We start from the raw sequence: 27337 nt of genomic DNA on the forward strand, positions 1-27337 counted from the left end.
AGCTCCTGGGGCAGGAGGGCCTGGCCTTGCTAAGGAAGAGCAAGACACCCAGTGCTGCTGGAGGGATAAAAGGAAGGAGAAAATGATGGGTTCAGAGAATTTAAGGCCTTGCAGGTCACTTTGTCTTTTGACAAAGTGAGGTGGGAGCCATTGAGGACTCTGATTGGAAGAGTGACAAGATCAGTCAGGTTTTCAAAGAATTTCTCTGGCAGCTGAGCTGAAAATAGACTATAGAGTGGCAAGGGCAGAAGCAGAGAATTGAGTGAGGAAGGTACTGCAGCGGTCCAGGTGTGAGATGAGGTTTACTCAAACCAGTGTGTTGGTGATAGAGAAGGTGAGAAGCGCTCAGATTCTGGATATCTTTTGAAGGTACAGCCAACAGTATTTGCTCAGACTGGATGTAAGGTGTGAGAGAAAAAGCAGCCAGGGATAATACCAAGGTTTTTAGCCTGAGCAACTGGAAGGATGGAGTTGCATTTGCTGAAATGGAGAAGACTAGAGGAACTGGTTTGGAAAGGAGTATCAGGACTGCAGTGTGGGGTGCGTTAAGTTCCAGAAGGCTCTTAGTGGTGCTATCAAGTAGACAGCTGGATATGCGGGTGTGGAGTGTAGAAAAGGATTAGAGTTGGAGATATAAATTTGGAATCGAAAACATGAGATTGGATGAGACAAAAAAAGGGGGTGAGTGTTGATGGTCACGTCCAAGGGTAAACCCTGGGACACTCCCACACTAAGGTATCAGGGAGGGGAGGAAGGACCAGTGTCTTAGTCAATTTGGGTTGTGTGATATTGTGATTTATAATAAATATGTATTTGTTCTTTGTTGTTTCTGGAACCCTTGGAAATTCCAAGGGTTCCAAAAAGCCTTGGAATTTCCTAAGTGATGAGAACGACAAAGGTGACTTTTGTTATATTAATAAAGTGACTTTTGGATGTCACTAAGGATGGGGGCTGATTGCCAGAAGAACTAGACATGTCATTAGAGGGTTGGAAATTTCAGTACCACTCCCCTGGGGAGGGGAAAGGGGCTGGAGGTTGAATCAATCACCAATGGTGGGTAATAATTTTATCAAACATGCCTATGTAATAAAGCCTTCATAAAACCCCCAAAGGACAGAGTTCAGAGAGCTTCCAGGTTGATGAACCAGAACACATCCATGTGCCACAGAGCAGGGCCCCAAGCTGCCCAGGGACAGAAGCTCCTTTATTCTGGACCTTACCCTATGTATCTCTCATCTGACTGTTGATTTGTATCCTTTATAATAATCCTGATCTAGTGAGTAAACTGGTTTCATGAGTTCTGTGAGCTGCTCTAGCAAATTAATTGAACCCAAGGAGGGGGTTGTGGGACCTGTGATTTATAGCCAGTCGGTCAGAAGCACAGGTGACAACCTGGATTTGAGACTAGTATCTGAAGTGGAGGGCAGTTTTGTGGGACTGAGACCTTACCTGTGGAATCTGATGCTCTCTTCAGGTAGATAGTGTCAGAATTGAGTGGAATTGTAGGACACCTAGCTAGTGTCAGAGAATTGCTTGTTGTGTGGGGGAAAAACTGCACACATTGGAACTAGATGCAGAATAGCAGGCTGCTATGACAATATACCATAGACTGTGTGGCCTAAAAAACAGAAGTTTATTTCTCACAGTTCTGGAGGCTGGGAAGTCCAAGATCAAAGTTCTAGCAGACTTGGTCCCTGTGAGAGCCCGATTCAAGGCTTACAGACTGCAGCCTTCTTGCTGTGCCCTCACATGGCAGAGAGTAGGTCCCTCCCTCTTCTTAAAAGGACACTAATCCAGTCATGGGGCTCCACTCTCATGACCTCACCTAAACCTAATCACCTGCCTAAGGTCCTGCCTACCAATACCATCATACTGGGGTTTAGGGCTTTAACATATGAATTTGGGAGGACACAACATTCATTCTACAGCAACCAGCAAAACAGACTGAGAAGGAAGAGCTAATGAGGAAGGAGAAAAATCAAGAGTGTGTCATGTCTTAAAACTAAGAAAAGAGTTTCAAGGATGAGAGAGTGATCAACAGGGTCAAATGCTGCTGATGAGGCTAAGAGACAACCTTTGATTTAACATCATGTTGTCTGAGATCTTGACAAGAGTAGCTTCAGTGGAGTAATGAGGATGAAAGCTTGATTCAAGTGGACTCAAGAGAGACTGAGAGGACAAAAATTAGAGGCAGAAAGTACAGACAACTCTTTTTTTTTTTTAGGGGGTACGCGGGCCTCTCTGTTGTGGCCTCTCCCATTGCGGAGCACAGGCTCCGGATGTGCAGGCTCAGTGGCCATGGCTCAGAGTGGCCAGCCACTCTGCGGCACGTGGGATCTTCCCGGACCGGGGCACAAACCCGTGTCCCCTGAATCGGCAGGCAGACCCCAAACCACTGCGCCACCAGGGAAGCCCCAGACAACTCTTTCAAAGAACTTTGCTGGGCTTCCCTGGTGGTGCAGTGGTTAAGAATCCTCCTGCCAATGCAGGGGATGCAGGTTCGAGCCCTGGTCCAGGAAGATCCCACATGCCATGGAGCAACTGAGCCCGTGCGCCACAACTACTGAGCCTATGCTCTAGAGCCCGTAAGCCACAACCACTGAGCCCTCATGCCACAACTACTGAAGCCCATGCACTTAGACACCATGCTCCACAAGAAGAGAAGCTACCACAACGAGAAGCCTGCGCACCACAACGAAGAGTAAACCCAGCTTGCTGCAACTAGAGAAAGCCCACGTGCAGCAACGAAGACCCAACACAGCCAAAAATAAATAAATAAATTTAAAGAACTTTGCAATAAGGGGAGCAGAGAAATGGGGCAAAGCTGGAGGAGAATATGATGGGAGAAACTGCAGAATATTTGCATGTTGATGAGAATAAGGGGAAAATGAAATGATGAAAACAGACATAGTCAATTCTCAATTACACAAGAAAACAGACAAAAAATAGTGTGACCTATTTGATGAGTTTACTTTAAAAGATCTTATGGACTAATATCTGAAACATACTTTTTTTAAGTGTATGTAAGTTGTGAAAATAATAAACACCTACAAACCCACCACCCACACCAAGAGCTAAACCACCACCAATCACATCTATCCATGTGCTCTTCTCTCTTCCATGCCTCCTGCCTCTCTCTTAGAAGAAAGCAACTTTCCTGAATTTTATGATTGTGAATTCCTTGTAAAGTTATATTCTCTTCACTACATTCTGTTGTATTTATTGACTGACAGAACTTCATCCTGGCCTCCTGCAGACTGTCACACCACTTCGGTCAGACAGTAACATGAAATCACTTTCTTACGCCTAACCTCCCACACTAAAATTCCATTTTTCATCTTCCATCTCTAGTTTTGCCTAAAACTCCCCTTCTTCTGCATGAAGATCATTATTATTCTTTCTTCTCTGTATCATTTACCCTGCATGAAAGCAGGAAGGGCCCAGCACACCTTCTTCCCTTGTACACACACAGAACAGACCCTAGTGGCCATAGCGTTCTTTTTTCTCCTGGAAGATGCACCTGTAACCCTCAAACCTCCAGCCTCCCCGTCCAATCCTAAGGCACACACTGCCCAGCAGATGCCTATACCAACAGCTGGTGGCCCCTCAACAGAAGGCTCAGGAAGGTGGGTGATGGCCAGTGATTCTGTTTCTTTTATCCCCTACTTGCCTGTGGACAAGTGGCCATCCTCAAGTCATCCAGAATTCTCCACGTGTGCAAGGACCTGCAAGACTCTGACAAATGCCAACAGACTGGACCCTTTACACATAGATGACAGCAAGCTCTGAAAGCCCTCTGCATACATAAACCAAAAACCCAGCTCCCCCACTTGCTCACAGACACTTGAAATTGTTTTAAGGAGACACAACAGCTTTCATCTCACAACTACAGAAACCTTTGAAGGCCCTGGATGAACTAACTCACTGATTTAGACCAGCACACACTATTGTTGGACTGAAAGAGTGGATGACGCAATGGGCACCTTAAAAATGGGTATGAAATGACAAGGGTTATAGCAGAGAAAGAGGGGGCTTTTCTTGCTTCCTTGGGAGCTTAAGAAAGAAAAATCTTGAAATCAGAAGACTTTGGCAAAGGTCTTGTCAAACTTGGCCTCACTGCCAGTTGTCTGACCATAGGCAAGTTACTCAACCTTTTAAGCCTGTCTCTTATCTCTAAAATGAAGATAAATATTGATACCTACCTCTAGAGTTACTGTGAGACTTCGATGCCATTCTGCACGTGACTATTTTCCTTCTTTCCCTGTTGCCTCTGGCATCTTGAGCTCTGTTCCCATCCACACTAGCTCCATTCCCCTTTCTTAACATTATAGACGTTAAAAGTGAGAAGTCTGGAACCACGAAATATGGGTTCAAATCCTAACCCTATCACTTGCTGTGATCTTGGGCAAGTTACTTAGTGCTCTGTGCCGTTTTCTCACCTGTAAAAATGAAGATAATAAGAGTACTTGCTTCCTGGGTTGATTGTAAGAACTGAACATACTTTTTTTTTTTTTTTTTTTTTTTTTTTTTTTTTTTGCGGTATGCGGGCCTCTCACTGTTGTGGCCTCTCCCATTGCGGAGCATAGGCTCCGGACGCGCAGGCCCAGCGGCCATGGCTCACGGGCTTAGTTGCTCCGCGGCATGTGGGATCTTCCCGGACCAGGGCACGAACCCGTGTCTCCTGCATCGGCAGGCGGATTCTCAACCACTGCGCCACCAGGGAAGCCCTGAACATACTTTTTTTAGTATGTTAAAAAAAAAGAGGGGGACACTGCAAGAAGCGCTTGTGACAATTGTTCCCCAGGGTTTCCCCTCACGTGCTCACTTCCGCAAGCCAAAAAATCACTGAAAACTCCTCCACTTCCGCTCTCTAATGTACAAAAGCCCACTGTAAACTGCTACACATTCCCCCAGGTTTCTCAACTCCCCCAGTCTCATCCCTAAACCGCTAGGCCTTCTGGTCCTTCTGCCACAAAAAAAAAACCCAAAAAAACCAACAAAAAAAACCCAAACAGTTCTCAGTTTCCCAGCCCCGCCCCGGCCGGAACTTCGGGAACCCAGACTCAGCGGGAGGCGGTGGCAGAGGGGGCTGAGCGAGACGGGAGGGGCGGAGCCGCGGTGTGGGGAGCGGGGGCGGCTCGGTGAGGTCGCGCCCGCGCCCTCGCGGCAGCGGTTGCCAGGCAGCGCAGCCGGCGTCCGCGTTGCCAGGCGAAGGCGAAGAGCTAACAAAGCCGGGTCTTTCCCCGCCTCTCCTGCGCCTTGAGGCTGAGGCCGGTGCCTCCCTTCCCCGCCCAGATTCCGCGGCTTTGCGCCCGACGAAGGTGCGAGACGCTGGATCTCTCCCCACACCTCCCGCCTGAGGCCAGGCGCGAGGTGTCGCCCGGTGCCGGATAGCCAGTTTGGGAGCGAGCCTCAGGTAACCACCCCGAGGGGAAATGGAGGGAGGGGAGCACCCTGAGCGCCCCGACGGCTGCCCGGGTCGGAGGGAAGAGTCCCGCCCAATGGGCCCACCTGGATTCTGAGCCCCTCTTGTTCACAAAGCAAGAGGAGGGGACTGTGATCTTTAAGGGAACGTAACCATGGATGATTACTGCTCTCTACCCAAAGTATATGTATATTTTATACTCAGAGCTACCATTTTATGATTTCTTATACGGGGTGGGGGGCAGTGATTTGGAAACACAACAGAATCTGGGACTAGACAAACCTCTGCTTTTTCATCTCTAACGTGGATATAAGAATACCTACGGCGGGATTGCCATGAGGGCCAAAGGACATGACTAATACTTTATAAACTGCTGTCATTCATTCATTTTCCTCATATATATTGAGTACTGACTGTATTCTAAGCACCAGGCTAGGCACTGGGGATTCTACTGTGAGCAGAAAGTGACCGTCCCTGCCCTCAAGTTTACAGTCTATTGGGAGAGGCAGGTGTTCATCAAAAAATCACACAAACAACGTAAAATTAGAGCTGAGCTAAGTGCTGCCAAGGAGAGGTGATTAAGTAATGATCTGAGAGGGTATAAGGGAATTGACAGTCAGAGAGGTCAGGGAAAGCTGATCTGAGACCCAGAGAACCTATGGAAAGGTGAGGAGTGCATCCAGGCAAGGGTAACCATGTGTCCAAAACACATCATCTCCTATTCCAAACCCAAGCAAGTACATACAGTTGCCTGGTCCTTGGTTCTAAGAAAAGTTCGTAGAAACTCCCTCCAAGATTCTGGTGTCTGGAGCCTTTCATTCAGGTAACTGCAGGCTTTCGTTTATATAGTTGAGGCCCTGTTTATGGCACACCAATAAAACCAAATAAGAAATTGCAGAAACAAATCTATATTTCATATTGGATAAGACCTATATTCTTCAGCACTCAGCACGTACGTGTTGGCCTGCCTTTCCACATTGGGAGGCATAAGAGGAAATCTGTTGAATTTTAAGATTTGGGGGGGGCAGGGCTAGAATGGATGGACAATTGAGGAAGGCCTACCATAACGATAGCTTTAAGAACAGAAAAGAACTTCACAAAGCATTGGAATCATGGAATGTTAAGATAGAATGGACCTTTCCCTACTTCTTTTATCAGATGTGAACAAATGGTCCATATTGACAAAAAGAAAACATTGGGATTCATTGCCTTTCCAGCCTAAGGAGTCTATGATTCTAAGTCTCTGTGGCTCAAAAGTGCATGGAAGTCCTGAGAGATCCATGGGGACACGGGAGGGGAATTTGACCTGTGTTTGCCATTTCTACTGTGGTGCCACCATCTACCCAGTCATCAAAGCCTGAAAAGTAGGGAGTCACCCTAAACTCTTCTCTCTTCTCATCCATCTCCCCCAGTGGTTACCAAGTCCTGTAGCCCCTGTCTCTCCTATCCCTCCCCATTGCAATTGCTTTCCAAGGCAATGATGCTCTCCAGAGTTGTCACCAAAAGTGCTGCCATGTTCTCCTAACCAGGCTCCCTGCGTAAAGCTTCACTCTACTCTCTTCAGGGCATCTCCACAGCTTTCAGTCAATGTGTTTCCGAGTCCAGCAGAGAGAAAGAAATCATACAACAATTTAACAAAGAGTTCAGTATAACTAATTTTTAACTATAATCAATTGGAGTAATGGAATATTGGTTAGCAAGACATAAAGATCCAAAGTATACAGGAATCACAGATATATGAAGCAATCACTACCCATGAGATAGATCATCCAAGAAAGAGATGACCTCCCAAGAGTGTGTCACAGAGGGTGTAACCACAACTCATTAGATGGCAGAGAAGTTGCTGAGGTTCCAGGCAGCCAGAAATCCACTGTCTGGGATGCCAAAGAATTTGAATTGATCCAGTACTCGTTGGGATTCATGAAAAGGTGAAAGTACAATGGCTGTACTCTGCTGCAAGGCTTCCCAAGAGAGGTGTCAGGGGAAGCAGCTAGCCACTGGGCACTGCTGACTGCTGTGCACTGCAGCCATCGGGCACTTAAGAGATTACATACTGCAGATTGTCCAGAAGCTGTGCACTGCAGGATCCCAGCACTGGGGAAACTGCACAGTCCTGGAGCCTAACGAACGGGAAGAGCATGTGGAACCCACAAGAGAAGCCCCTTCCTCCTCCAGTATCCCTCCAGCGCCCTCTACTGACAAAGCTTAACATTATGCCAGCTGGCAAAGGAAAACTAAAAGACCTAGTTCTGTTTTTGCTGAGGAGGCAATGCAGGGTGAATGTGGAGCAGAGAGGAAATCAATTGATAACTGGAGTATCAAGTGAACACCAAAATCTGATCGAGTGACTCTAGTGCTTAAATCCTCTAGTGGCTCCCTATTGCCTTTAAGATAAAGTTCAAAAGCCTTACCATGGCAAACCAGGCCTTTTATATTCTGGTGTTGGGCTATATTTCCAGCTTTAGGCACAGCCACTCCCTCTTTATCCACCCTAGCCCTCCATAATTACTCACAAGTCCCTGAATTCTCCATGTTCTCTGACACTTCCACCCCTTTGTCTAAGTAGTCCTAGCCACAAAGAATTCCCTCCTTGCTATGATCAGATACCTACTCTGTACCTGGCACTGTTCTGGGGCTGGGAATAACAGCAATGAACAAACCAGGCTTCCCCAAGTCTCTGTTCAAATATCATCACTATTTTGGAAGTATTTTCTGACTACCTTCTTCAGTCTTCAGATGAGTTAGATGCCTCATCTAGGAGTTTCTGTTCTCCTATATCTAGTATGGTAAGTACTAGATATTAGTACTTATATTAGTACTAGATATTACCCTATTGTAATCACTGATTTTCCTGTTAGTCTCTTCCACTGGCCTATGGGCTCTCTGAGGGCAGGGTGTGTGACTAATTTATTTCTGTACCCCAGTATTTATTTAGTGCTATTGCTGACACATAGGTTTTATTGGATTGTTTGCCCAGGATCACATAATTAAGTCAAAGATAGACCCAGGACCAGAGTCCTGGTCTCCTGTTTCATGGTCAAGAGTGCTTCTTCACTAGAGTTTGATCCGCCCTATGGAATCTGTGTTTTGTGTCAGACAAGCCAAGTGCAATGTTAAACATCATCAAGAATGGTAGTGGAGGGGCTTCCTTGGTGGCGCAGTGGTTAAAAATCTGCCTGCCAATGCAGGTGACATGGGTTCGATCCCTGGTCTGGGAAGATCCCACATGCCGCGGAGCAACTAAGCCCGTACACACAACTACTGAGCCTATGCTCTAGAGCCCGTGAGCCACAACTACTGAAGCCTGCATGCCTAGAGCCCGTGATCCGCAACAAGAGAAGCCACCGCAAAGAGAAGCCTGCGCACCGCAACGAAGAGGAGACCCTGCTCGCAGTAACTAGAGAAAGCCTGTGCGCAGCAACGAAGACCCAACACAGCCAGAAAAAAAAAAAAAAAGAAAGAATGGAGAGAAACATAGCCCTGATCTTTTGTTGAAAACTATGGTGCATTCACCCCTCATAACCCTTATGTACTTTGAGTCCCGTATCATAGGAATGCTATGATGAAATCAGAAATAGGGAAAACAAGTAAATGGATGAAATGATGTAGGGGAATATTCTGACTCTTCACTCTGAAGAAATGGAGACTTTCATTTACATGAAAGACAAGGTTTAAGGTGGCTCCAGGTTTGTATGCCAGGTCCCAAAGTCAGGGGGTGTGTTCCCGGAGGAAGAAGGGGCTTATCTTGTGGGTTCCATATGCTCCATGATTGTGATTAGGGAGCACAGTTAACGTAGCAGTCTATAAACGGTATCCCTGGGCTTGTGGACCATGATATGAACATGGGGGAAATCTTTGAAATATGAACGTGCCTAAGTTAAGACACTTTGAAAGAGGTAACTGTTCACTTGTTAAATAATAAACATGTGGAACGCATAACTTTCAAGAGGTGGTACTAGCATGATATATAAGCAATTTGGAGAAATTTGCTAATAACAGAGCCAAAAACCACTACTCAAAAAAAAAAAAAAAAAAAAAGTACAAGGTCGGGTAGGACTGCTCTTAGCAATATTGCTGTTGGCATCCAAATGCTGGGTTGGCTTGATCCAGGGGTTGGCCCAGGGTAGAAAAAGATCCAGACTTCTGTGAAATAAAGTTGGAGAGGCAAGCTAATACGAATAAGACAAATCATGGAGAGCTTGAAAGTCAGACAGGGCATCATTTTGATGAGAAAAGAAATGAAGATCCACTAAAGGTTTTAGAAAGTGATGTGATAACATGAGTGGTTAAGACATTTTATCTGGGAAAACTAAACCTCGATTTCCTGGCATTGGAAAATGATTATAATATTAGAACCTACCTATAGATTGATGTAAGGATTAAATGAGATAAGGAATGTGCATTGACTTTCAAGCCTCTCTTAATGCTGGGCATTAAGTTCCAAAGAATGGAACTGTATGGAATATTGCTAACCAGACAATAATCATATTTTCAGGACAAAAAATTACAACATACTCTGACAAATAATTTTTGTTCCACTTCAGGGTGCTAAAAATGTACTTTTCATGATGCAAATGGGAATATCCAGGCTATTTCAGTAATTTATGGAGGGAGTCAAACATAATGTTGAAAGTAGGGTTGCCCTAGAGAAAATCCATGATGTGTAATTGCCTTATTCTGAGAGAAGCAGTATGGTATAGTGTGGGAAGAGCAAGGAAGGAGACCTACGTTGTTGATTCAGCTCCAACAGAAACTGTTAGCTTGTGCCAATCACTTCACCTCTTTGTACATCAGTTCTCTCACTTGTAAATTGAAGATATTGAACTATATTATAAGTCAAATTAAGTCCCTTCCTTTTTTGGGAAAGATGTTTCTTTTTCTTTTCCAGACAGATTTTGTTTTTTTTCAAGTCCACTGGGACTAAAGTGGGGAATGAAAGAGAAGGATGAATAAAAATGGCCATGATATATCAGACTAATGCAATTGAGAGAGTAAAAGAAGTTTGTTTTGGATGCTTTTATGGAAAAGAGGAATTCTATAGTAGGTACATGGTGGATATGACTGTAGCATGGTTGAGAGTTTACAACTGCAGATTTGGGAGTCATCAGCATAGAGCTCTGGCTAAAGGCCCCAAAATGCCTCTACTTCCAGTTAGAATATAGTAGGTTGCAGCAGCTCAAGCCACCCACTGCAACAAATTTAAAAATCTAGAAAAATTATTTTTTAAAATATTGTAAATACATCAGGGAGCTTTAGAAGCAACGAGTACTGGATCAGTTCAAATTCCAGGAGGGCGCTGAGCCTTCCAAGGTGAACTGGCTTAGTTTTAACAATGGAGGCCAAAAGACAATGGGATTACATAAAGTGCTGAAAGGAAAAGTTGCTAACCTAGAAATTCTATACTCAGTGAATATGCCCTTTAAAAGAAAGGAGGCAATTAATAGACAAAATGTTCAGAGTGGTTTTTTTAGCTGTTTACAAAATACACACCTTGAACAAAAGGATACCAAAACATCGAAGGGAAAAGTTTGGAAACGTTTTAATCTTGCAAAAAGTAAAAGAAAACTGGCAGACAAAGTTGACTTTAAGACAAATAAAGTGAGACATTTCATAATGATAAAGGTTAAATTCAAGAGGAAAAAAATTTTAAATCCTTAATATTTATGCAGCTAATAGCAGAGATTGAAAATTTATCAAGCAACAGTACTAAAAGAAGAAATAGACAAAACCACCTTATAGATGGAGATTTTAAAAACACTTCTTTCAGTTACTGATAGAATAAGCAGAAAAAAAAAAATAAGGATATAGAATATCTGAACTACATGATTAAACCTCTTAACATATATAGAACATTACACCCAACAACTGCAGAGTAAACATTCTTTTCTGGTATGCATGGAGCATTTATCAAAATTCTTAAAAACAAACAATTTGAGAAAAAAAAAAGTATAGCTTAGAAAACACAAACATCCAGGTACTGAGCCTTAGGCAATACTTCTAAAAAGTAGTGGTGGAGACAAAGGTGAGCAACAGAAATGAACAAGGAACAGCAGAGAGTTGGGGCAAGCAAGACTGTACAACAATCATCCAATGGAGCGAGGTGTTTCATCAGAGAGGGATCGATTTCTCAAATGCAATACAGAAGCCAAGAAGTGTTGTGGGGAAACTCACTAGATTTAGCAGTCAGGGAGACTGGTGATATTTACATTTATGAAAGCAGTTTCAGAATAATAATCAAGATGGAAGCTTTATAGGAGGTTAAAGGAGGAGGTATCATGTGGAGAGGAAAGAGAGTCAGTCCTTAGTGCACTTGGGAAGTCTGACGGTGAAAAAGAGCATTAGACCATTGGGAAAGATAGTAAAGTTAAAAAAAAAATGTTTTTAAAGAGAAGGCCAGACAGTGCCCGGAGGAGAATGTAGAGGGTCAAATGCTGGTTCCTCAGGTCTTGGACAAGGCAAGAACTAAGAGCTCAAGCAGCAAAGGAAAGACTATTAGGTCAAAGAGATGGACTGGTGGCAGAGGAAGGCAGTGTGACTTCATTCTGACATCCTTGATCTCACTCAGGTAGGGCTTGAGGGGAAAGTCGTTCCCTGGAGAGTAAATAAGAAGTAGAAATGTGTTTTGGGGGGATGGCAAAGATCAATGCAGAAGCAGGTGTGAAGGAACTAGAGAGCAGAGTTGATGCAAGACTGGAGTGTGCTGCGCTGAGTGATATTGCAAAGATGACTTTTGTGATGTTATTGTTTTACAAAATAAAAATAGAGTGAGGCCTAAAGAACAGCCTGGGTCCAAATGTGATTGCCAATTAGATTAAGCCTGACTTGATATAAGCCTGCTTTTCTGGTTCTTTTTTAAAATATATATATATATATATATATATATATATATATATATATATATATATATATATAGCTTTATTGGAGTATAATTGTTTTACAATGTTGTGTTAGTTTCTTCTGTACAACAAAGTGAATCAGCTATACATATACATCCATCCCCATATCCCCTCCCTCTTGTGTCTCCCTCCCACCCTCCCTATCTCACCTCTCTAGGTCATCACAAAGCATCAAGCTGATCTCCCTGTGCTATGCAGCAGCTTCCCACTAGCCTTCCATTTTACATTTGGTAGTGTATATATGTCAATGCTACTCTCTCACTTTGTCCCAGCTCCCCCTTCCCCCTCTGTGTTCTCTTCTCCCAGCTATCCCTCCCCCGCCAAGTCCATTCTCTACGTCTGCATCCTTATTCCTGCCCTGCCACTAAGCTCATCAGTACCGTTTTTTTTTTAGATTCCATGTATGTGGGTTAGCATACAGTATTTGTTTTTCTCTTTCTGACTTACTTCACTCTGTATGACAGACTCTAGGTCCATCCACCTCATTACAAATAACTCAATTTTGTTCCTTTTTATGACTGAGTATAATATTCCATTGTGTATATGTGCCACATCTTCTTTATTACTTTTCTGGTTCTTTCAAACTCACTCAGCTTATTTCAGTCTTAGAATCACATGACCATCTTAAAATTTGTTCATGATTTGGTGTTTTATAGGTGTCAGAAATCTTAAAGACACCCTCCCTCTACCAGCCTCAGAAAGCAACTTCAATTCTCCTGAGGGAATCCCAGCTTCTATTCATAAACTAGTGCAAAGTTACACTGCCTTATCCTGCTGCCTCGGTAAGGGAGTTGCTGCCACCACCATTAGATGTTGCTCTTTCTTCCCCTTGGCTCCTACTTTCTTTAGAAAGTACCAGATGTCTTTGGCATTTGTGACATTCTGGGAACTCTATTTCTCTGCAATTGAAAGAAGTTTATCCACTTTGCTAATTTGTCTCAAACTTTCTTGCTGGCTTCTAATCAATACTTTAGTTGAGTAATTTAACTTAGAAGCTAATTGCTCCCTTAACAACCAGTATTTTCACGGTTTACTTTCTAATTACATTCTTTTAAAATTATATAAATTAGATTTATAAGTTAGATATATATAAATTATATAAATCTCAGCTTTACCAGAACTTGATTTCAATAATCACCAGAATCTCTTCTATAACACATAATCTTAAAATATTGAAACAACAAAACTCCAAAGTTTTTCAACTGGGGTGCTTGAAACTGGACTTTACACCAGAGCTTCCTAACCTTTTTCAACGTCAAGGCACACAGAAATCTTTATAAAGCACACTGGGGTATACTGTAGGGTTTGGGGAGGTCAATATGAAGCTTATGAAAAATTCAATATAGTTTTATCACATAATGGTGATAAAAAGAGTGAGAGTGAAGATATTAAATGTTTACTTTGAATAAAACTTCCAAATAAAAAATTTTTTAACTTTTAGAGAGAAATAAAGCTCACATCATGATTTTGCTTTATATCAAGTTTTGTGTTGAAATAACTACATGCAGTTCCTGACCAAAAGTTTTTAATGATATTTTCTTCAAATTCTGATCGTCACCATCAGTGAGAAAGCTTGCCTCGCAGATGGGTCTTAGCAAATGTTAAAATGGTATTTATTGATTTTTCTCCAGTTAACAGGAACTCCTTTCTCACTATTAACCAGAAGCTGAATAATTTGATTTCGTCTGTCTTTGAAACTCTTAGGATAATGTGAATGGATTTCTAATGCACTTAAATTTTTTATATCATGTATTTCCAAGTAACGTGACACCTAACAGATGTTTTGCTACCCGTCTTCTTTAGAGTTGAAGTTAGAAATATTAAACTCCCCCCAACTACTTCTAACCTCATGTTTTCTTTGAATCTATGAGCACTGTTGGTACACTTTATTATATTTTCACACATTCATTGTGATTTTGATTAAATTCATTCTGGTGCTCGAAAATGTCAAGTAAGCAAATTTTCTGAAGACAAGAAACTCTCCTCAACAATTCTTCAATAAGGATCATTGACATTTTTCAATTCCTCTTTTAGCTCGTAACCTCCAGGGTGGGGGAAGGAAAGCTTTTCCTTTGATAGGTGACTTAGTAGGAGACAGCAGACTGTTTCTTCACATAAAGCTAAAAACAGACAGAACCATAGCAGCCTGTATTTTATTAGCAACATCCTTTTTTTTTTTTTTTTTTTTTTTTTTTTTTTCGGTACGCGGGCCTCTCACTGCTGTGGTCTTTCCCATTGCGGAGCACAGGCTCCGGACGCGCAGGCTCAGCGGCCATGGCCCACGGGCCCAGCCGCTCCACGGCACGTGGGATCCTCCTGGACCAGGGCATGAACCTGCATCCCCTGAATCGGCAGGCGGACTCTCAACCACTGCACCACCAGGGAAGCCCTAGCAACATCCTTTAATATGGAATTCACATCTATAGGCAAATGTACAGACAAGAGCTCTATGTGAATAAAACAATGTCTTGCATCTCAGGTGTTCAGAACATGGAGAACAGATATGACATAAAGCCTTCCCACCTCCCTGCCATCAACAGCTTTCCCACCAGTACAGAAAACGTTTTGCTTGCATAATCCAGAAAATCTTATTTGTTTTAAAGTGTTTAGCTCCTACTCCAAATACCTGATCCTGAGTAATTTGTTTTGGTACTTTCTGGCAAATCAATATTCTTCCAAGCCTTCCTCTCCAGGGATTCTAACTAGTGCTATTAACTGAACATTGTTACTAAGATTTGTAGATTTATCACCCTTCAGGGAAACACTTTGATTTGGTCTTGTAGAGACTGTCATCAATGCATCTTCTAAGAGTAATATTCCATTTTTATATTTCCTTTGCTTCATTTGGTTCCAAACATGGTCATTTCTTAGGCAGGCTGTTAAAGTGAGTGATTCTGTAATTATGGGAGACATTTTGGCTTTAGTTCTTCCTGAACCCAATCTGATGTAAACTACTGTTGTAGTTGTAAACACTGCTGTAAACAGTCCCACTGAACAGTGGTTTTCAAAGTGTGGTTTCAGGGACTTCTGAGGATCCTTGACACTTTAGGGGGTAGGAATCCATGAAGGTAAAACTATTTTTGTAATAATACTAAGACATTGTATGTCCTCCTCACTCTCCTTCTTAAGAGTGTACAGTGGAGTTTTCCAGAAGCTATATGATGTGTGATTGAATTAAATCAAACAGATTGAATGCAAAGCAGATATGAGAATCTAAGTGTCTTCTATTAAGCCAGACATTAAAAGATTTTCAGAAAATGTAAAACAATGCCATGCTTCTAATTAAGGATTTTTGTTTGTTTGCTTCTGGAAACTATAGTTATTTTTCATAAAAATGTTACTTATGTTAACATGTAAAGGTGTTATTTTTATTTTAAAATAAATATTTTTGAATTTCTAAAATGATAAATATTGCAAGATATAACCCACATTAACAAAAGATCTTTAAGGTCCTCAATAACTTTTAGGAATGTAAGGCGTGCTGAGATCAAAAATTTTAAGAATTAATCTCTCAAAAGACTATCTGTATAATATAGATATTTTCTATTAAGGCTCTGGCATAATTTACCTGGCACAATTTTTTTCATTTGATAACTGTTCCATGAAAATGAGATATTTAGGCAGATATTTGGGTAAAGAAAAAAATTATCAGAGCAAACAAATCCAAATTTGAAATAATCCTCACTATTTTTTCTAATAAGTGATTTAAATTTATATTTTTGACTACATGTATGTCTGTGAAACTCTAAAAAGTATGAAACTATAATTAGACTTTAATATTTAATTTAAAATTACCCTTTATAGTGGGAAAATAAATCACATATTTAAAATACTTAAGGAGACTACAGAACTTTTTACTGCAACTAATCAGTCATGTACCAAAATGTTCATTGCAGCTCTATTTACGATAGCCAGGACATGGAAGCAACCTAAGTGTCCATCAATAGATGAATGGATAAAGAAGATGTGGCACATATATACGATGGAATATTACTCAGCCATAAAAAGAAATGAAACTGAGTTATTTGTAATGAGGTGGATAGACCTGGAGTCTGTCATACAGAGTGAAGTAAGTCAGAAGGAGAAAAACAAATACCGTATGCTAACACATATATATGGACTCTAAGAAAAAAAAGTCATGAAGAGATTAGTGATAGGACAGGAATAAAACACAGACCTACTAGAGCATGGACTTGAGGATATGGGGAGGGGGAAGGGTGGGCTGTGATGAAGAGAGGGAGTGGCAGGGACATATATACACTAACAAATGTAAATTAGATAGCTAGTGGGAAGCTGCTGCATAGCACAGGGAGATCCCCTCTTTGCTTTGTGACCACCTAGAGGGGTGGGATAGGGAGGGTGGGAGAGAGGGTGACACAAGAGGGAAGAGATATGGGAACATATGTATATGTATAACTGATTCACTTTGTTGTAAAGGAAAAACTAACACACTATGGTAAAACAGTTATACTCCAATGAAGATGTTAAAAAAAAATTACCCTTTATAGTGGGAAAATAAATCATATATTTAAAATACTTAAGGAGACTACAGAACTTTTTACTGCAACTAATCAGTTTTCAGAGAAAATAAGATTGTCCATTTTCTTAAGAATATATATATATATATATATATATATATATATATATATTTTTTTTTTTTTTTTTTTTTTTTTTTTTTGTGGTACGCGGGCCTCTCACCGCTGTGGCCTCTCCCGCTGCGGAGCACAGGCTCCGGACGCGCAGGCCCAGCGGCCATGGCTCATGGGCCCAGCCGCTCCGCGGCACGTGGGATCCTCCCGGACCGGGGCACAAACCCGTGTCCCCTGCATCAGCAGGCGGACTCTCAACCACTGCGCCACCAGGGAAGCCCAAGAATATTTTAAAATAAATCACAAAACTTTTGAAAAATTAAGCATTTGGTAAGGGGAATTTTTAGAAATATTACCATTTAATTTAATAATTAAAATACTAAATTTTCCACAAAATATAAATATTACTTATACTCAAGTATAGTTAAAATATTTTGAAAAATATTTTTATAAAAATATTAAAGGCCTACAGTCCCTTTACTGAACCAATTAAATTATTTTCCACCATTATTTGCTTTTAGAAACAAACTTTTTCAAATTTCTATAAACAAATAATGTCATTATAAAATTCCATTCAGAATCAGATTTTGGATATTTTAGATCAAAAGCCAAGGATAAATAAACCTATAAATCAAGCCACAATTAAAAAATAATAAACAAAATCAATTATGTTTTATCAGAGACAAATGATGATGATGATGATGAAAATATGCCTCCTTTTCGGGGAAAAAAAATAATGTTAAAAATAAGAGCAAATTAAATCAAAGGAAGAACTAAGTATTTGAAACATTTATGCACAAAAGATTTCACTGACAATAAATACATTGCAGTTAAAACAATAATCAGACTTACAGAGATGGTTTTAATATGGTGGTTAAAGGGGGAAATTCTATATAAGCGTCTCTGCTGGCAGGTGCTCTGCATAAAACCTTAAGTGCAAAAACAATAATTACTGAAATCGGGAAGTTTACTGACTGAGCAAAATATCTCTCCAAATATAATTTCAACTGTTATAAATTTGTGAATGGTTATAAAATGGTTGTAAATTTTGTTATCACTGTGAAAAGTTTACAACCATGAGTCTCTCGTGGCACACCTGTAACCCATTCTGCCATGACCACTGTGGGAAGCTCAGCTTTAGAGATCTATAAAGGCAGAATAGGATAAAATGGTAAAATGTGTACTACAAATAATATTGATGATACTCAAGTTTTGTAGGAAGGCTTATGGCATAGTACGGACTCAAGATGAACCTTGGCCGGGGTGTGCAGGTTTTTAACAGATGGAAAGCAAGAGGGAGGGCACCTCAAGTGAGCCAGCCAGAATTAGCAACATACTGAGGATAGGGTACTGCTAACCATGGATGAGAAAGTATTAAGCTTTGAATATATAATTTCTTGGAAAGTGGCCAGAGTAGACTATGTGTTAGAAATTTGTGTTCATAAATACTAGTAAAAAATTATAGTATAAAATTACATGTATAAATCATGGAGAACCTTGGAAGTCAGGATATGATTATCATTTTGTGAGCCATGCTCTCTCACTTATTAACAACAATAGAAGATAGATCCCAACACACTGGCCAGAATAGACCAGAGAATGACCCGAGACAGGGTTGCCCGTAAGGAGGCGAGGGGCCGAACCAGACTAAAAGAAGTGGAAAAAGGGAGGAAGGGTTGGAGACACGTTTCCAAGGAAACATCAATGGGATTCAGTGACAGAGTCAACAGTTTAAAGAGAATAGAGGCCAAATGACTGAGGAAATGGTGGAATCATGTTCCGAAAGAAATCTGGAGAGAGGACTTAGTTGGGAGATGGAGGATGAGTTTTAGTGGAGATGTCCTGGAAGCAGTAAGGAGTTGAAATGTAGTACAGGTCAGAGGTCTGGGATGGACCAAGAAGTGTCATCAATACCGTTTCGTGGTAGATGTGAGCTCTCCAAGAATGGCAGAATGCTAGAGACTGAGCTTTGGGAAGATTACTAAGTCTTGCTTAGCAGGAGGAAGGGGGGAGAAGAGCTATGGAGACAGAGGAGGGGTGCTGAGGAAAATATAAAAACAACAATAGTGTATGCTATCAAATAAAGAGAAAGCCTCAAGAAAGGAATGACAGTCATGTTTAACTGGCCATCTCCAGCCTCAGACTGTGTATGTTCAAATCCTGCCTGTTACTTATTAGTTACGTGTCATTTCAAAGGTTTTATCGTCTTTCTTAATTTCATTGTCATCTGTAAAATGGTGATAATACACCTACCTCATATGGATATGTTGTGGATTAAGTGAAAAAAAAATGTATACGGAATACTTAGCAAAGAATTATCTCATCTGGCACAGATAAGAAGTTAATAGATGTAATTGATGACTTTAAGGGACCAATGGAATGGTGAGAGCAGAAAAAGTTGCAAGAGGTTAAACAAGGATTGAGCATTGAGAAAAAAGACTAGGTATGAAAAACTTACTAGACAGTCTTTGCCCCAAAATGAAGAGAGATCACAGAACAGTTGTTAGAAGAGGCAGTAAGGTGAAGTAAAAGCTTTCTTATATTTGCTCTATACCAACAAATGGTTATCATTAGTATTGTCATGGAGGCCTATTTAATTAGAGTTGGACCATCCTTCTATTGACATGAGGCCACTGAGCCTTCAGAATAGAAATCAAACAATTACACAACAACTTAAAAGGTCCTGTCAAAATATATGCAGACAGTAAAATGATGCAGGCACTGTGGAAGACAGTATGGTGGTTCCTCAAAAAATTAAAATTAGAATTACTATCTGATCCAGCAATCCCACTTCTGAGTATATACTCAAAAGAATTGAAAGCAGGAACTGGAGCAGGTACTGTTCATGGCAGCATTATTCACAATAGCCAAAACGTGGAAACAACTCATCAACCATTCATCAAAAGATGAATGTATAAACAAAATGTGGTCTATACAAACAATAGAATACTATTCAGCCTTAAAAAGGAAAGAAATTCTGACACATGCTACAACATGGATGAACCTTGAAGACATTATACTAAGTGAAATAAGCCAGACACAAAAGGATGAATATTGTCTGATTTCCACTTATCTGAGGTCCCCAGAGTAGTCAGATTCATAGAGACAGAAGGTAGAATGGTGGTTGCTAGGCTGCGGGGAGGGGAATTATTGTTTAATGGGTACAGTTTCAGTTTGGGAAGATGAAAAAATTGTGAAGATGGGTGGTGGTGACAGTTGCACAACAACGAATGTATCTCATGCCACTGAACTGTACACTTAGAAATGGTTAAAGTGGTCAATTTTATGTTATGTATATTTTACCACATATATATATCAGACAATATGAGCAAAATAAGTCACTGTCCTTTGCTAGATAAAATGAAAAGTTATCAGAAACAATCAACTTGTAGCAGTAACTCTTTTTAAATTATGAAATATTTCATACATATGAATAAAATGCATAATGTAAATTTAGGCAGAAAAAATAATGAAACAAACATGTAAGCAGCTACCATCCAGCTTGAAACAGAACATTACTAATCGTGTTGGAACTCCTGTTGTGTCTCCCTGATGATATCCCTCTCCCTCCCCTACCGAGGATAATGCCATTCTGAATTTGTGTTTATCATCCCTTGCTCTTTCTTATATTTATTTATAATTAAATTTCTTGTAATACTATTCTTATTATATTTGTGACCCTTAACAATATACAGCTTTTTCCATCCAGCATCGTGAGATTCACCCATGGTGATGTCTGTAGCACACTCACTGAGAACTGTGCTATCTTCCCAATGAATTGAAGCTTTTATACTACGTAGTGACCCTCTTTATTCCTAACAATGCATTTTGCCTTAAAGTCTCTTTTGTCTGGTATTAACACATCTACATCAACTTTCATTTGGTTATTATTTGCCATTTTATCCATATATCCTTTTACCTTCAGTCTTTCTGGTCCTGTGTCTTTTCAGATGTGCCTACAGCTGGATATGTTTAAAATCCAGTCTGATAATTTCTGTATTTTAACTGGCACATTTAAGACCTTTCCTTTTTATTGTGATTACTGATATATATGGGTTCTCCTCCATCATGTTGTTTATCCACTTTTCCTATGCTTCCCCCAGCCCCTCCTTTCTTGCCTTCTTTTGGATCAGTCAATTTGTTTTGTGTTGTTAGTGCTTTTAATTCCTCTTCTCCTTTCTACTGATTTGGTGGTTATATTACTTTTATAGTAATTACCCTTGAAATTTTGCCATGTGTACTTGACTTTTTGCAAAGTTTAAAATTAATATCTTTATACTCTTCTTCCTCTAAATAAAAGAACATAAAGTAAAAGATAATGGAGTACCACCAACCTGAGGCCACTTTGGTTTCTTGTCTTGAGATTTCCCAACCAGGCTGGTGGTATAAATTTAAAACTTAGATCTAGATTGTGGCTACACATTCGTGGAAGACTATTTCTCCCCCAAAAAGTAGCAGCAAGAGAGAAAGATTTCTATGCCTCTTCCCCCCTGCCATTAGGCAGATATTTTCAGTCCCACCCTTTCACAATGAGAGTGTGTGAGCCTTGGAGGGTTTCAGATTTGGGGAGATAAGAGTCTTCCGTTCAGCTATTTACTTCCTCAGTCCTTGCCTGGCCATTTATCTCAAAGCTTCAAGTTCCTGGTGTCTACATTTGCCCCCAAGTCAGCCCTAATTTCTTCATTTGCTTTCCACTCTGGTTTCTGCTTTACTCACTTATCTGGCACATGAGGATTTCCCTCACTTTCTTGCAAGCTCAGCAAGGCAATTTGAAAGGTATATTTGATCAGATTTGTCTTGTATCCAGGTGTTTTGAAGAGACAGGGCTTTTCAGAACATCTAGTCTCTCTTTCTCTACTAAAAGCAAAGACTTTTCATCTGCTGTTTATTTGTGTATAGTGTTGCATACCATCTATGGATTTTCATGTTTTGTTTCAATTTGTCCTGGAACTTTTTGAATGAAAATATACAAGTTTCTCTTTTACAGTTAAAGTGGATGAGTACCTGCAAATGTACAGAGAGATGTTCATCAAATGGCTGTTTAATGATTATTTTTATTTGGAAATACGTAACCCAACGTCAAGTAATAGAGGATTCACAGAGTAAATTTTGCTACGATGCTTATGGGGCCAATAAGAGTTGTATGATATGGAAGATGGTCATGATAAGATGTTGAGTAAATAAGCTGTTTTGTATGTCCCCATTTTTATATATACAAATATATATTTACATTGAAAAAATTCTGGAAGGAGACAGCCAGTATTTTGGGGTCTTGTCAGGGATATTTTTGCTTACCTCTTGTTAATCTCTACTTTTTAATGAACAAATAGTATTCTGTGTTTTTGATGTAAGCAGGGATTCGTGAAACACTTTCTAACCTTGGAGATCTGTCTTGTGGGGTAGTGAACTCCCCAATACTGAGAGTGTCTAACAGAGGCTGGATGACCTCCTGTCCAAGATTCCTGGCATTTTACGATTCAAAGATTCTCATTTTGTTTATTCCTTCCCCCTCCCCAACACCGACAATAGGTCAACCAATCAATGCCTCAGACACATAACCAAAGATGCATGCCCCCGGAGCTGCCGGAATTGCTGAAGCAATTTACCAAAGCCGCCATTCAGACCCAGCCGCAAGATCTCATCCAGTGGGCCGCAGAGTACGTACTCCTTTCTCACCTCCAGCCCCTGGTTCCCATTGGAGGTGGAGGTAGGGGGTGGAGGAAGGAAGGTCTTGGAAAACTGAGGAGGTTGTCACGGCTGCAGCCTGGGAGTCGGGACTGATCGGCGTCATCTTTGGGATGTTCAGTTCTTGCATTGCTTTGGTGCTTTAAAATCCACACGTAAATACAGCAAACCGGGCGAGGATGGAGGCCCTCCCCCAAGGGAACGAGACTGAGCAATAGGACGCCAGGGCTATAGGCAAAGTGTCCTATAGGGCAATCAGCAAGAGTGAGGGTACCACATCACATCACACACGCACACTCCACCCTGTCCCTACCCTCCACCTCCACCCCTGCCCCACCCCCGTCCCTGTGGAAAGAAGCTTTCAGAATCCCACCGAGCTTAGCCTGCCTTTCCCTGGTGTAAGCCAGGACCTCATGCTTAGGTTTAACCACTAGATGGCAGCAGTGCACCTGTGGGGGAGCGATGTGATGAGCCCAGGTGGAGGATTGTGTGGGATCAGTCCAAGTGGCTTCGCTCCTGAGTTTACTCCTTGAATGGGACACCTTCCTCTACTGCTGTTAAAACTCATTCTTGCGCCCCAGCCAGACACTTTGTATCTTGTCTTTGGGGAAATTGTTATTTTCTTGACTGTGTCTTTGAACTAATACGTTCCTTCAGCATAAGGATGTCCACATGGTACACGTTGCATTCTGGAGAAGCGAGGCAAGAGTGATGGGGGCAGGCGGACTGCAAACAGCGTGCCTCAACCACAGGTGTCCTACTTCAGGAGACACCTCCAGAGGCTGCTCAATGGAAGGAGCTTACACAATAACTGCTGGCTGAGGCTGAAAGAGCTTCACACACAAAGCCTCCCAGCTATGACATTGCTTCTTAGACAAAAGCGCCTGCTTGAACTGGGGAAGTGAGGCTTGGGGCAAGAGTTAGGAGCTGACCAGACCTCCTCCCGGGGACCATTTTCAGGCGATTTTTACTGCTTGGGGATGACCTCCTTAGTAGGGCTTCAGTGGGAGAGGGGGGTGAAGAGTGAGAGGCTGCAGAGCGGAGCTGGTGGGTTGGGGGAGGGGAGAATGTCCGCAGCATGAGGTTGAGGAGGTGCAGTGGACAGGTGGTGAGAAGAAGGTGCGGACACCTTTGAGAAGGCTCACGACGTAATCTAAGAGGAGCCTCACCGAGTCTCTGGCCAGTGCACTCCTGCTCCTGGGCTGGGCTAGGACGAAGCTTTTACAAATGGAAGGAAAATAAGCCCGTGGTGCTCATAAAAACAGACACAAATAGGGTTGCTTTGCCTACTAATGAACTCTGTTTAGTTTTCTAGTCTAAATTTTATATATTACCTCTAAGATTGAACTTTAGCGTCAGAAGAATAATTTCTTTTGGCACACTCAGACAGACTTTGTTCTATACTATACAATAGTTTGAAACCCCATTTTATTGTTCTTGCACTGCTTTTATAGCAAGAAAAATGACATTTCTTGGTATTGTCCTTGACATTTATGGGAGAAAACATACCACTGTTGTAGCCAGCTTGCTCCCATATTGTATCATGTGCTATAAATGTCTTAGATATCTGTGAAGATTCAGTCTGTAGTTTAACTACAATGAAAAAGGAGAACATGATCTAAGAACACTCTCCATGCATTCAGACGCGGAAAGCACTTGTCAGACGGTTTTATGTAACTTACAGACCTGCAGCATTTTAGAGGTAAAACTCCACAAAGTATTTCCAGGATGAAAGATCTACTTAATTCACCACAAGCAAAAGTTTCCATGCATATGTGTTGTCCATGAAGAAACCATCTACCAGACATCAGCAGGACATAAACTAATTTGTCTTGTGGTGGATAAGTGTGACCACACGCATTGGAAGAACCATGGAACTGCTCACTGCAGAAGAAGCTAAATAACCCATAGAGGATGAAATCCATGACTACAGCCTCATTTCCACGTTCTCTGACCAACTCTGCTACAAGGTCCAAGGACACTGCCGCTGAGCCACACCCACCCGACCACTGACCTGTCTGCGGAGACCACTCATGCACATTGGTAGAGGTCGCCTGAAAGCATTTCTTCTGCTCTCCCTGCTGGTGACCTCCAAGGGGTGCCTGGAAGGTGTTTGGGTACTGGAAGCCATTGCTCTGCATTGTGCGGTGGCTTAGAGACAAAGAGTGGTTTGCCCCATCATTGTATGGCTTTTATAAAATTCCCTCTGTATTCTTTTTATATTACCTGGATCTGGAGAAATTAATAAAATAAAATTAATAAGAGAGGGGGCAGAGGCTGTGATCCAGGGGTAGTCAATAACAAGGCTTCTGATGAAGACAGGCCCTTCCAAATGGCATCGGTGCCCCAAGTACCAACTGCCCATGTCCATTCTCTGCTGCAGGCAGCCTCTTCCCATCATAGATCAATCCCAAAACAGGGCTCAGTGTTCTTCCACACTGCACCAAAACAAAGTCCATTCCACAAAGCACTGATGGGCAGTCAGATGTTACTGAAATTTCTGAAGAAAGATAGAGGAGGATTTTACAGCACACAGCCCATGTGAGTTCATCTCAAACACTTTTTGCGCTTGTCTTCTCACCTGAGCCTCCATTTCTGCCCTGCCAAACTTCTCTCCCCTCCCCGATGGAGCCCCAAGCCTCACTTCCTCCAGCTGGAAACCCTTCCAGGCTCACCCCCAAGAGGACCCCATCTCCTCACCTTTCTTATGGAAGTCATTTTAATTTTCTTCCAACTTCTCTTTCCAAGATTACCCCCTACTACTACCTAAGACCAACTTTAAGTATGTAGATAGCCATCGTACCAAGCATAAAGACTTTTATATTGGAAAGAAAAAGATCCTCCAGGTACTAGGATTCTTCCTTCATAAAAAAGAGTGAGGGATTTAAAATAACAATTTTCTCTCTCCTTTAATATACATACATAACATAGACATGCATATGTACATATACAATACATATATCAATATATTATCTTTCTCAATATATATGCCTGTATGTGTGTCTCTCTGTGTGTGCACATGCACGCGTGTATATAAAACACTTAGGAGGGAATGACTGAAAAAAATATCCAGACCTAATATGCTTCAGGGAATTCCATACCAAACTTTTGGTACTACTCATCCTTAGAGAAGAACAAATCTTTTTATTCCCTAAACCATCTCTGTACCTTAAGTGTAAAGTAACACATTCAGGCTTTTCCTGTACATAAATGAACTAAAAACAGTGTCTGGCATATAGAAGCCACTTAATACATGTTCTTTCCTCCATCCCTTCCCTCAAAGAAAAGGGAGAGGGGATTCCCAAAGCATCCAGAGGCCACTGAGGTAGAGGCTGCTCCCCCTAGCCCCCCAACTATTTTTTCTTGTAGTTATTTTGAGGCTGTGTCCCGTGGAGAGATTCCTCCAGTGAGAGAATTGTCTGAACGAGCAACTTTGTCTAGCTGGGCTGAGCTTACACCGGACCTGTTAAAGATCCTGCATTCTTGGGTAAGGGCCAAACTGCAGCACGGAGGGGATGTCGAGGTTGGGTGTGTACAGACAAAAGTCACCTGGCCACCATTGTCTTTTTTTTTTTTAATGCTTAATTGATTTTATTTTATTTTATTTTCATAAAGCTGTTTTTTTAAAATATCTTTATTGGAGTATAACTGTTTTACAATGTCATGAAGAGACTAGGGGTAGGACGGGAATAAAACACAGACCTACTAGAGCATGGACTTGAGGATAGGGGGAGGGGGAAGGGTAAGCTGTGACAGAGTGAGAGAGTGGCGTGGACATATATACACTACCAAACGTAGGGTGGATAGCTAGTGGGAAGCAGCCGCATGGCACAGGGAGATCAGCTCGGTGGTTTGTAACCACCTAGAGGGGTGGGAGGGAGGGAGACGCAAGAGGGAAGAGATATGGGAACATATGTATATGTATAACTGATTCACCATTGTCTTAAAATTCACTAAACCATGCACTGAGAGTAAATCTTCCTGTGGGGAAATAGGAATCATGGTGAAATAGGCTGTAAGCTGAGTTGTCAGTTGGGTCATCCCATGTCGTCCTGAAGCTGGCAGAATGTGCAGGGGCTCAATGCAATGTGAATTCCTTCTCTCCAGAAAGTGCAGGTCCACATGCCTTGCCAGTGTCTCCCTTACTGATCAAGCCCAGATACGATGCCAATCACAGTTGGGGAGGGGCATATTATAGTTCCCCAGTTACCCCAGGTGCAGACATAGCCTAGCTTTTAGGCTCTCTCCACAGCCATATCGTCCTGGGAGCTGTCCTGTGAATGGATGAGGAGGGTCTGTCTTGAGAAAGCTTGCAGTTTGGCCAACTCTCAAGAAAAATGGCTTAGCACTACTATACCTCACTTTAGGATCCAGGACCACGAGGTCTGGGGTGATTCAGGACTGACTTAGCCAACTGCCTTGATCCCAGAGGCTTAGCATTTCACTGGAAATGGAATCAGAGGACCAGGGAAGGTGTAGTAGCACTTCACTGGGGCATCTGCACCATTTTTGCATTGTTGGCCAACAACTGGCCATTTGTGCCCTTCCCTCTTGACCACCAAGCACCTTGTGCAGTAGACATGGCAGAGATCCGAGGTACCTGGGACCAAGCAACATTAGGCATCCAGACCACAGACCCCATGTTATTCCCAGGAAAGCGTGAGCGATGCATTCAGGGTCCAGTGCAAAGAACTCAGCGGAGTCTAGAAGCAAGAGATTTAACATCTAGTTCTAGTTTCACC

General features: G+C 41.7%; 1 protein-coding gene across 1 annotated transcript in view; it reads left to right on the plus strand.

Moving 5' to 3' along the window:
• The first annotated feature begins 5028 nt into the window (after window positions 1–5028).
• Window positions 5029–27337, plus strand: part of ROPN1 (rhophilin associated tail protein 1) — a 31109-nt gene continuing 8800 nt past the window's right edge. The window contains exons 1-3 of the mRNA XM_059064434.2: window positions 5029–5416; window positions 22440–22567; window positions 25965–26082. Of these exons, the coding sequence (XP_058920417.1) occupies window positions 22452–22567; window positions 25965–26082 (234 nt within the window). The 5' untranslated portion in view covers window positions 5029–5416; window positions 22440–22451. The remainder of the gene's footprint in view (window positions 5417–22439; window positions 22568–25964; window positions 26083–27337) is intronic.

Source organism: Kogia breviceps, chromosome 5 (assembly GCF_026419965.1).
Source record: "Kogia breviceps isolate mKogBre1 chromosome 5, mKogBre1 haplotype 1, whole genome shotgun sequence".
NCBI classification, from domain to species: domain Eukaryota; kingdom Metazoa; phylum Chordata; class Mammalia; order Artiodactyla; family Physeteridae; genus Kogia; species Kogia breviceps.